The sequence below is a fragment of the Bradysia coprophila genome (assembly GCF_014529535.1).
Source record: "Bradysia coprophila strain Holo2 chromosome IV unlocalized genomic scaffold, BU_Bcop_v1 contig_5, whole genome shotgun sequence".
Taxonomy (NCBI): Eukaryota; Metazoa; Arthropoda; class Insecta; order Diptera; family Sciaridae; genus Bradysia; species Bradysia coprophila.
In genome coordinates, this window is record NW_023503374.1 from 4,658,033 (window position 1) to 4,670,380 (window position 12,348).

Consider the following 12,348-nt stretch of genomic DNA (forward strand, 5'->3'; position numbering starts at 1 on the left):
ATATTCATCCGATTAAATCCTTAAGAGCGCTCACCCCTTGGCAATTTTCTAGCCTACATTTGTGCGCAAAAATATTTGTTTTTGATGATTTCTCTGAACCAAAATCTTTTTTTTTAAAGCAAAGCCATTAAAGCATGCAAAAATGTGTTACTTTTAAGAGAAAAATTGATTTGTGGATGACAACTTATTCCACTTGGAGATACCTTTGCAAATGTGTAAATTTATGTGTTTTGCAAAGGTTTCTCCAAGTGGCTTAGGTTATCGACCACAAACCAATTTTTACCGTAAAAGTAACATTGTAACAACTTTAATAAATCGGTTATAGTTATACATTAATGACCGTTTTAGTTCACATGAAAATTATTTTTAGTCAACAAGTAAATGGATTTTCTTGTATCCTGAGCCACTTTCCTCGTCCAAAGGAATATTGTTCGCCCATGCTTTGCATATGATGGTGATATTTACACCTCCTACACAAAATAACAGAATGACGGAGATAACTTGATTCATTATCTGTATAACATCTAGACTGTGTTGCTTACTTGTTGGCCGTTCGAAATACACACCAACGATTGGGGATTGATAGCCTTCAACATTGTTAAATGGGAAATAATAAGTGGGGAAGCCATTTCGCGGGTAGTAAATGACTGGCCCCAAAGCCTCTTTATCGGCGGCAGTTTCACCTTCACAAGTAAACCAAACGTATTCCTGAAGATGAACAGAAAAAAAGTCCATTGTAGTTCAAAAAAAAAATTGATCCAACCTGTATAGAACTTTCTCTAATCGATGCATCCACTTGTGCAGGTTTGGTTGAAAATGAGTTTGTGCTATTTTGAATATCGCTGCCGCTTAAAACGGTCGGTGTCCAGTTAGAAACCTAACGTTCCGTGAATGAATGTTTCTGATTAAATGCAGCTTAAGTCTTGAATTTCAACTTGCCTGGCTCAGCGTAAACAACAAACATGGACTATTTTTGCGGAAACCGAAATCGTTTTCAGGCGTACAATGAAATAGATGTTGCACGTCGAAAACGCAAACTTTGTGTTCGCGTGGTGGAGAATTGAAATCACAATGATATAGATTTTCCATTGCAACTTCAGTTGGTTTGATATACGGTTCCAGGAACTTATTCATGGAGTCAATGTACACTTGGAGGCTCGATTCATCCAGCTGTTTGAGATGGATAAAGTTGCCATCGGTTTCTGGAATGACCTTCACACTTGGGGTCGTGCTTAAATTGAATAGCCCAAAGTCCGAAGAACCAGCGCGAGTTTCAATAGTGAAAACGAAGAATAAGCAAAACAATGCACTCCTACCTAATAGAAGTAATAAGAAACGAGCAGCGCATAAGATCGGTTATTAAGTGCTTATCAACTTGAACCTGACCCAAACTAATCACTCGCACTTTATGACTTACCATAATTTAACATTTTGATGCACAAATAATTAGATGCTTCTCGTCAAAAGACACTTTGGTGACTGATTTAAGTTTCAATTTTCAAATTAGAATTTTTGAACAGATAATTAAACTGAACAGAGTTTTCTAAGTTGGTGGCTGTGCAAAGGAGATAAAAATTATAGCAAATTTTTTGTCGATTTCTTCCCTGCTAGGAAAACTTATGTTATGCCCAACCCATACATAAACATCATTTTACTTGTCACATACAGCTATTCATCTGTTATCAATAAAATAATGACAAGACCTGGGTAATATAATACGGTTCTTTTTATGGTAAAATGCATGTTAAAAAAATTGAAGTACAAGATTTGAAATCAGCCGATTAAAAATACTTTGATAGATGGAAGTCTATGATAATAATACTGGTCATATCGACGGGTAACCGACTCGGGTAATTGACTACACACCCTTAAAGGAATTGCCGAAGTATCCGGTAACTAATTGTAATTGATGGAAATACGAGAAATTGATGGAATTATAAGTAATTGACCGGAACTGGCTGGAAATACGTTAAATTGTAAGGAATTGAAAGTAAATAAGAATAAGTATTTAAACGCGCAAAAAAAGGATAAGTATTAATATATTTCCAGTCAATTAAACTTATAATTCCATCAATTTCGCGTATTTCCAGTCAATTCCTCATAGCTCCATCAATTTCTTGTATTTTCAGTCAATTACAATTTTTACTGGAGTATCCGGAAACAGTTTAAGATAGTGTCAATTTTTGTGTTGCTAATTTTTGTGCTGGCACAAATTATTTGGGCTATCACAAAATTTTTTGAAATTCGTTCAGTTTTTCGTTGTAATACAAATATTTGTGCCATCACGAATATTTAGGCTGACCAAATAGTCAGGTGCGAGTTGTCCTTTCGCTCATATTGAATGTAAAAAGCGATTTTATGGTTGATTATCGTAGGTGGCCGACCCACGAACTCGAATCGCAATGTTGTGAAGCTGGTACCGGCCTGGCCTGGAGAAAAAAATCCTGTGTTCCTTGAACCTTTCTGCATACGAGAAAAATATAAGTGATTAAAAAAGTATGCAGGTGGCGTTGGTATTCAAGATGGCGTCCATCAATACAAAAAAGTGTGCAAATCTGGAAAATCTGGTAAATGCTTTTTTTAAAGTAATTAATGTTTTTTACATATAAAATAAAATAGACACCATTCGGAATATTTTCACCCGTGGAACCATGTCAAAAATATTTCATTTTATATTTTTTAATAAATTTTCAAAAATCAAAATTTCATAGAGCGAAAAGAATTGTTGGGCAACGTCGGCTCCCTAGACCAAACCAAGCCAATCCTAGCTTGGCAACATCGCGATTCGAGTTACTGGTCGATCCATCTACTATAATCAACCATAAAATCGCTTTTCAATATGATTGAAACGGCTTTTTTGGACAACTCGCACCCGACTAATACTTTTTTTTTAGTTCGGTTCAGTTTCATCTAAGATCTCAACTCAATTTAAATTTACAGGACCAAATTATAGACGGTAACTGAATTCGCCCTACAATAAATTGTATTAGGTAGGTGTTTGGGTTGCCATAGAAAGATAAAAAATGGGTGCTGGATATAAAACAAATAAAAAAGTTAAGATAATAATTTCAGAAAAGGAGATAACATAAGAGAATGATTCTTTATGGTTCTAGTGCACATGAAAGTCGACTAATATTTTCTTACAAAATTTTCGACTTGTGCATGTATTTCGAGTGCGGAGTGCTGTAACTTTCTTATTTCAGGGGGTCGGAAAAATCTGTGTTCACTCAATTTGAAAGTTGATTTGTGAATAATCCGACGACTTTCATGTCACTTACAGGAAAGTCACTTAAACCACCACAGATGTATTATGCTGAAAACAAACGAGGCATTCAAAACGTGTTTTGGTCCTTGTTTTCATGACGAAATTGTCGCAACTGTCAAATAAAGTTAGAAATTTCTCTATCGAAAATTGCGATTGCTGCATCTGTCAATGAAAACTAGGACCAAAACACGTTTTCAATGTCTCGTTTGTTTTCAGCATAGCCTTCAACAGAAAGTAGATTTGGTTGTAGCAGGTTGACCGCATCTCTAATGCTCAAAACAAACGAGGCATTGAAAACGTAATTTGGTCCTATTTTTCATGACGAAATTTTCGAAATTGTCAAATGATGTTAGAACTTTTTCTATTCAAAATCGGGACTGCTGTATCTGTCAATGAAAACTAGGACCAAAACACGTTTTCAATGCCTTCTTTTTTTTAGCATAAGCCTTTCTTAGAACTGGTCGAACGACTACAGCCAAAACTAAATTGTACTTAAGGCTAACACAATCGTGGTCGTTTTTGCGGTCGTACATTTTTCAAAAAGTATTCTGATGAAAATTTATCATCAAAAATGAAATTCGAGACACGCAAATGCAGGCTACAATTTTAGCTAAGCACTCAGCACCAATGACTCCTAACACTATTACTCTATGTTCAAAATATTTCGAAGATCGTTATCATATGAAAGAAACGTCGATCTGAAAAGTAACAAAATATCGATACTTTGATAATTGTCGAAAGAAGTTGAAAGTGCCTCAGATCAACCTTTCATAACAAATACGCAAAAAAATCATGTAGAAGGAGCTAAAACGCTTTAGAAGAACCCTCGTCTCAGGCCCCGAAAGACGAAAAGCTTATAAGAATTTTCTAAATTCAGTTTTTATAATAAATTAGTACTCGTAGGTATCTCTCCTCAGAGATTTTAAAATTAACAAGAAAAAACCATAAGTCGTAAGTAATTCAATTAATAGCAAAATTATAACTTACAGCCCAACACTCAGTTTTTTCTTTCACGTGAAGATATATCTTCAATATCAAAAATTGTTAGTTGAATAGGAAAAATCCAATAAATGGAATTTATTGTATAAAAAGCAGAGCACAAAAATAATATTCTTTATATAGAGGTAAATTCTATAAAGACGCAATTATGCCATATACCGATTGTTATGCCCATCTTTATTTTGTGATACGGTAAATTTAATGAAAAATTTTCTGTAGCACACAAATCAAGAACTGACTAGAAGTGTAATGTTTAGCTGAACTACCTGCTTTCATATTATGTTCTGTTCATTATTATTTTAAACGCCATCGAGTGCGGTAAGAACACTATACTTAATGCCAACTTGTTTCTGTCTTATGCAATTCTGCGGAAGATACATACATGTAATTCAAAGAACTTGCCGTGTGTAGCTTGTGTAGTTGATTATACCGTATAGCTGGAGAACAGGTGCAACATTATTCAATTAACGATAACGCACTTGATGCGAATGAAGTGATGAAGTGAAGTTATATGGAATTTTATAACGATAAATGATTAGTGAATTATGTTAACGAGTGTGAAGACATAGACTGTTACAGGCTGCCAAATAAAAAGGATTATTAGTGGAAATAGCACCGTTGTAAGTAAGGCTTTGTTTTGTGATAATATTATAAATCTTGATCCAATCGTATCCTCGGTTACTGGAGGGACCTGGAAGTCCTTTACCATTTTCTTTTTTAACTGTCCATTCCCTTTAACACAAGAGAGATAACTAACGTTGTTTTCCAGGAAGACTGTTCCATAATCTCTCGTGTATTTAAATTAGTATTCCACCACCGGGGATCATTACATTCAACAAAATAAAAGTGTCACCTTCTCGGCCACTTATTGATCTCCCGGCGTATTGATCGTTATTTCATGAAATTCTGAATAACAAGGCTTGACCAATCGCAACTCGCTTCAGTAAATGTCGTCATAATACCTCTGGTCTGTAGCTTTTACACTTAACATTTTATGAGGGATTAGGGACACGCCTAATTATCGCTAAGTCCGAATCTTTCAACTTCTTGATCTTGATATGTTTAAAATTGATGTGTGGTTTAACCGAAATTCCTGTTTTTACAAATAACAACCGGTACCGCCTATCAAACTCTGTTACTTCGTCGTATCAATTCTTTTACTTCATTAGTTTAAACATACGTTTTGCTATAAGAGGACACTAGTCAGACCTCAGCTCTCATTTTAGTCGACCATTGTCAATAACAGTTTACACAAACGAAGCGTGTTTCAACCATGAATTAACAGCTTAAACGCAAAATTAAAAATTCATTTTTCATCATTCCGCAAAGGAATTCAAAGAAAATTAATTGGAAATGGAATATTTATGACCAATGAGTGACCACTGAAATTGCACTGATTCTGAATTAATCTTTTACAAATCGAATCAGAAGCTGTTAGTTTATTAATTTAATTGTTTTATTTCGTTTAATTCCGACTGGATAGAATATAAAATAAAAACGAAATTTATGGATGCAAATTCATACCTTGCTTCGATTCATTTGGAAGAACTTTCACGGTTCTAAAGAAGAAAGCAATTACGGAAAATTATATGGTACATACCATTGTGTTATATGGTAGGTACCTTGTATGTGCATTACTTGCACTGGAACTACGATGCAAAATTTATTTCATTTTTATTTCGCTCTACGGAATTATAATTCTGGTTTCAGCTTGAACATTCAATTGGTTTAGTTATACTTTTTCTGTAATGTATGCTCGGTAGCACAACCCCATAATACTTTTGAAGAGGAAATTTATGGAATTTTGGTAGAATATTCGCTATGTCTTTCAACTCGACGACGATTAATGATTCCAGTTTTATCTACCGTAAATAGATTTTCATTTGACTAAAATAAAACACTCTCGTACTTGAACGGTTATGGTTCATTGAATTTGAGTAATGGTTGTAAAAGAACAGTTGGTGGATTGACTTGTCCTAAAGTTTTTTGCTTTAATTATTTAGACTACAGCAACCCACACACTTAGTTTGAATGGATTGAGATGTATACCCCAGGTCGGATAAACTAGAAAATCATTCATCAACCAAAACAAAATTTGTTAAAATGTTTTGAAAACTAAACCTTATTTCATCAGATAATCCTCAAAAATCTTCAGAAAACTAAAAAATCTTTGGAAATGTAAAAATTCTCAAAATTAAAAAAAAAACATTTAAAAACAATGCAAATCCTTAAAATCCCCAGAAAATTAGTGAAAAACCTTTTTCAACAAAACTTACAGATATCCACCACTCGTGATTACCCCATATAATTTAGACAACACTGAAGTCGAAGGAGAATCAACCTTTATTTTAGTGCTAAAATTGATCGAATTCTCTACGACTCATTCAATAATTTCTGTGAGTCTATGATGGACAATAAGAACATACAAGGAAAAATCTCGACTGTTAAGTGGATTGACAATTTCGCTCCACCTGAAACCTGTCGAAACTAGGCAACATCAATTCATAAAACAAATCCTCGATATTTTGTACTACGAAGCTCTACCCGTTCTAAGTATAGGAGTGTCACGACGAATACTACCAATCAAGTCACTTTGAGGCAAGGGGTAAAAGTAACAAAAACTTTAAAATTAGAAAAGTAACCCAGACCCTAAGAGTAATTATACCTAGAGAGGAAATTAGAGGAAATGAGAGGAAATTGCGAACTAAATTACGTAAAGTATGTGGTCGCAACATGAAATCGAAATGTTTTTTGTTATGTGTGTTTGCCCTCTTAATTAAGAGGCCAAATTGAACTATCAAAAACGTCACGCATACATGTATTGGTGTAAAATTGTACGAAAAGTGTATCTTATACAAACTGATGTTGGGACCACATTTTGTCGTGCAAATTTCCTTTCTAGTCAAAATTACTCTTAGCCCAGACCCAACAGAAACTAGATCTTTTACATACAGGTCGTGCCGTGTTTTTTAACGTTGTGAAGCAACGGACTAATAGCAACACTAGAACTCACCCACAGCGCGAGGCTATTATACTATAATGAAGCGACTTCAGGACCACCTCCTTTCACAAATTTATTTACAGAATCAAAAATCAAACTCCTTTTAAAGAAGTAGATCGCCACCGGTTCCTGGTGGGTTTTGATCTTTGTTTTTTAGACGTTACCACACGTTATTGACACTTTGAAGATATCTTAATTGGGAAAAAGGACTTCACCTAGCACAAATTAAAGACCTTGGACATAACATGTCCACACATATTATGTGTGCAACATTTAGAGACCTAATTTCAAAACCCACCGAAACCCCGTGCTTCCAGCTGATTTTCAAGTGATCCCCTCATACAAACAAAAAAGTCTTTTTACGAATTTGAAAGGACTATTCGCGTGCGTGTAACTATTCGCGTGCGTGTAACTATTCCACTCGTGTAAACAAGTATAAGAAGTTTTGTTTTGTATGAGTGGACCAACTGAAAAACAGATATTTCACTAAATTTCCCTGACGTCCACTGTATATTCCAAAGAAAGAAAAACCAAAATCTCTTAGAAATATTTATCGAGGACTAGTGTCCAATCAAGCAAAATCACGTTGCTATGAAAACGCCCTAATGGCCAGGTAATTTATAGTTAAAGTGTGTTGTTACTTCCGTCTAATTCAGTGGGTTGAACCAGTCTACATTCAACGGATAGACCTACATCGATATAACGATGATGCCCGCTAATCTGTGCCACGATGTAAAACATCTAATTTACTGATTATACATCTCCGTGGCTGATTTTATCTGCATTCAACATTCCTCACTTATCATTATCTTTTTGAAACAATTTTTCGTTAGAATACAATCCGGCTAAATAATAATTCTCACCATTAACCTGAATTGGCTTGTTTTGTTCACAGTTAACGTTTCATTGAATTTGAATCAATATTAGTACTTTGCATGCAGAGGCATAAGAAGACACCGTGGAAATGTATTGTGTACAAAAACTAGCACTTATTTTGTCAACGGTAAGTTCAATTATATGCTATGTGAGCACCTTTCAATCATTTATGTGTACACACAATTTTAAAAGTCATTTCTTTTTATTCAAATTTAATTTCGCATTTAATCTTATTGCTGTCGCTTTTTTCTCTGTAATTCTAGAAATCAAGTAAAGTCTTACCATAGGGTGACACTTGCGCACTAGCCGGGATTTATTTAAAAAATAATTTATCATTTTGCAATGTGTGTGTTTTATGCTGTGTTAATTTTGTAGGTCAGACATCAGTTCAGATTTACATGAACATAGATTTTTGCAAACAGAATTTGAGCGTAGTTTTTAGCAGCGGCAGCACCCTGTTCTAATTTCGCCCATTTTTGTATGTTGTGTACCAAATAAAAAGTGCAAGACCAACTTTAAAAGAAAATATATTTAATTGGACAGTGAACGACTAGAGAAATGGTTTCGTTAGATTGGTATTAGCGGTCACTGATACTGATAGTAATAAATGGTGATTCCCTAACACAGATAGCAGAGTCATTGTAATTTCACTCATTCCTCCATAAAACAGTGTTCCTTCATTGATTGCATAATAATGCATGTCACGGTGCGGCTGAGCAACTTTTTTTTTGAAAGATCATGAGCCATCGATACTTTTGCATGAAATCACTAGAGGGGATCTCCACAAAGAGTTTTGACATGAATTTAATAATGATTATGTAGCTGCTGCAATATAACGAGAATTACGCTTCTGTACATAGCACGAACGAGCGTAGCGAATGTGTGTGTTATGTACAGAAGCGTAATTGAGGGAGCCTTTTGAAAGACGACCTGCCGAAATCGAACACATTTTCCAGCGGACTTTTTTATATGTTTCTAGATAGGTATTGGCCCCTAGAAGCCAGAAATATTTTTTTGAAAATTAGTTGATGCTTGTGTAGCTAGCGAAAGGTGATCGAAATCCGAAGCATGTACTTTTCTTATGGAAATTTCTCCGACTACACGAAACGTACAAGGCCGTGGGATGTGTCATTAGAAAGGTAATTGCATGTACTTTTGGGGCAAATAGTCGATCATGGGGGGGGGGTAAAATGCACCCCTGACGAGTTACGAGTTTTTGCTATGTTTTCACTTACACGATAAAATCATATATGTATCAGAAGGTTTACACTCAAACGCTGCTGCTCTGCTGTACATTCCACATACACTCGCTGACGCTCTTTTGTGTTATGTACAGCAGAGCAACGTTTTCGTTAAACCTCCTAATAATTATTAAATTCATGTCAAAACTACTTGTGGAGATCCCCTCTAGTGATTCCATGCAAAAGTAGCGATGGCTCATGACCTTTCAAAAAAAAGTTGTTAAGCCGCACCGTGATGTAGTACTTTGCCACCTCGTCTCAATGCTGATGACTGATCTAAGCTAAGTCTAAGCCTTGAAAGTTCAACATGTTTTTTACATTTGAAAGTTTTAACTTGTGTCAATAGTCATCAATCAGGCATATTATACCACAATTTCATCACACATATCGCATTTGACTTCGGTTTCACTTCCTATAAAAATCGTGTTTGGCACTGCAAGTCTATATTTGTCTATGAATCCAACTCGATCAAAGCAAAGTTATATTTTAGCCAAAGAATGTACAACTTCCTCTGCAGTAACAGTGCCAGTGGATAAATCTGTTACTTCTTTTGTTTAAAGTGTTCAAGATACTTTTACTTCATTGGGTTCGACATACATTTTGCTATAATAAGAAAGCCCTAGCCAGAGATCATTTCTTTTTAGTCGTAGTTGTCGATAACAGATGCGTTTGTGGTCTTTTTTAGTCGTTAATGGGGAGACATAATTAATTTGTTGTTTTGGTTGGTTTCGTTTCTTTCTTTTATTTGTTCCACACTTATTCCACCACACAAAAATAGCACTTGTCTTTATGTTTCTTTAATTCCACACGTACGAGTGAAACGACTCTCTTTACGCTTCTTCTGTTAACAACATGTGGTTCAACGTGGAACAATTAAAGTTTTAGAATGCTAACCAAGTAAAAACTGATGATGATGTCCGTTAATCTTCCTATTTTATGTTTGGAATTTAACAGTCAATTTAAGAAACTCATTAGCTGATCAGTTACCCTTTTAATTGTCTTAATATTTAGCACAATTGGCCCGGACACATTTTTTTTTAAATGCGGGTATAGAATGGGGTATTTCCAAATGTTTTCACAAATATTTTTCATAATAATCTCGTACTGCAGGTTATTATCGGGACCCTTGCTCAAGATTACGATGGTAAGACAACTTTACCGAACAAAACACACAAAAAACTGACAGCTAAAATCATTTAATGTAACAGTTAGCGAAATTCAATGCACATTCTCATCACAAGGCTCCACTGAGGATTCAATAACAGCAATTCTAAGAAAGCCGTCTGGCTTCAAAGGCTCACCCCTTTTCGCAGATGATCGAACAGTTAATCCGGAAATTGATCGAACATGTTCCATCGAAAAAGATCGAAGCGATCCATCGGAACAGCTGTTCAATTTGAAGATTCTCGATTTTACGAAATGTGGAGTACTGAAACGAAATGTAATTTGAATGTGAACGTTCAACGTTATCACAATGCAACTAAATAATCGAATACAAATTTCTAGGGTTTTGTGCACGTACGCATTTGGTTTCCACAGTTTCCAGGCGTTGTGATGCAATCCGATCAAGAATTGATTATAATGTGCAAGCCACCAGAACCAACCATAATTCAAAATAAAGCAGCCGGTTTCGCCGGAAGTTTGTAATTAACTGGGAGATAGTGAACATTTAGACTCGATTTTAACTATTTCTTCTAATATATAGTCCGCATGGGGCACGGGTTTCTGGAGTGGTGGAAGAAACGCCTGGTCGTTTGGAGTATGAAGTTGCCTTATACAAAGAAGCTCCTCCATCAGCTTCAACAGTAAACGGAAATCCAATTTTGGGTCTTCCGCACCATTTAAAAAACCAATCAAATCAAATAAATGAATTGCCGTTAGACCAAGCAGTTCCCATTGGCACAAAATTACAGCTACGCGCAAGAATCAGCCATCAAAGTGTTTGGAAGTACGTTAAATTAATGGAAGTAACGGTAAGTTCATGACGAGATGTACAGTAGAACGTTCGTCCATTAATGAATTATATGACAGGTATCTCCAGACGCAGATAATCCCCACGCTCTAGGTTCAGTGTCCTTGGTGAGGGATGGGTGTCGGAACAGAGATTTCTCAACAATAATTCCACATCAGGTTTGTACAGGTCAGATTCATATTTAGTAATCCACCTTACAATAACTGATGATTACAGCCAGCTCGATATCGCGAAAGGCCAAACGAAGTATTTTTGGACTTTGAAGCATTCTTGTTGAGCTCAATGAAAGAACGGAGTACGTTATGGATCCATTCACAGGTATGACAATTGTCAGTCATTTAAGTATCTTTTTCAACTAAACGCGATATTGGTAGATAAAAGCATGCATGGAATCTGCGGACTGTCAACCAGATTTCTGTCTAGATTTATACGAACCATCGGGTCATGGTCGAAGAAGAAGGGACCTGTCGAATAGCAGCTTAACGGAGTATACAAAATTCAAAGAGAACATTGAGTATACCGTTATTATGCCTGGAGACTACAGTACATTGGACGCGAATTCCGAGCAGTGTAAACATTTTGTACTCATTTCGCTGCTGCTTGCAGTACTACTGGCCTTTGCAACTATTTTGGTAAGGAGACGAGAGAAGGGACTTGTGATATCAGAAAGTAAAATGACACGAAATTTTCAGGCCTGCACTTTGGTATTTAAGATACAGTCTATCCAGCATAAGACCATCAACGATCTGAAAATATCACCGAATGGCTACTCGGGCAGGGCTACAGTGCAATAATAAAAGTTTTTTTAGTTTTTTTTTTAAACAAATAGAAATCAAGCCGTAAGTTTTATAGGAAAGTGATGCATTTGATTTAAAGGCTCTTTATAGCTATGTAAAACGAAATAGGTCACAACAGAATATTCCTACCGATTTGCAATTCGATTTTGGACTCGTTGCAATAAGCGCATGGAAATGAGAACATTTGTCGCATTAAA

At 35.6% G+C, this 12,348-nt stretch overlaps 2 protein-coding genes and 1 long non-coding RNA gene across 3 annotated transcripts; 1 reads left to right on the top strand and 2 right to left on the bottom strand.

Moving 5' to 3' along the window:
• Positions 1-366: 366 nt before the first annotated feature.
• Positions 367-1,572, bottom strand: LOC119072016 (sodium/potassium-transporting ATPase subunit beta-2-like). Its single transcript, XM_037177134.1, has 5 exons — positions 1,418-1,572; positions 940-1,316; positions 764-877; positions 543-708; positions 367-470 (listed from the first exon to the last, which is right to left on the bottom strand). Exons 1-5 carry the CDS (start codon positions 1,428-1,430, stop codon positions 367-369), a joined length of 774 nt encoding a protein of 257 aa, XP_037033029.1. The 5' UTR covers positions 1,431-1,572.
• Positions 1,573-2,845: 1,273 nt separating this feature from the next.
• On the bottom strand, positions 2,846-6,866 carry LOC119071838. Its single transcript, XR_005086742.1, has 3 exons — positions 6,857-6,866; positions 3,644-3,645; positions 2,846-2,882 (listed from the first exon to the last, which is right to left on the bottom strand). It is a non-coding gene; the product is annotated as an uncharacterized LOC119071838 (long non-coding RNA).
• On the top strand, positions 4,574-12,248 carry LOC119071756. The gene is made up of 10 exons (XM_037176795.1): positions 4,574-4,884; positions 8,161-8,268; positions 10,493-10,526; positions 10,591-10,823; positions 10,889-11,025; positions 11,088-11,355; positions 11,414-11,512; positions 11,571-11,672; positions 11,729-11,986; positions 12,047-12,248. Exons 2-10 carry the CDS (start codon positions 8,230-8,232, stop codon positions 12,146-12,148), a joined length of 1,272 nt encoding a protein of 423 aa, XP_037032690.1. The 5' UTR covers positions 4,574-4,884; positions 8,161-8,229; the 3' UTR covers positions 12,149-12,248.
• Positions 12,249-12,348: the final 100 nt, after the last annotated feature.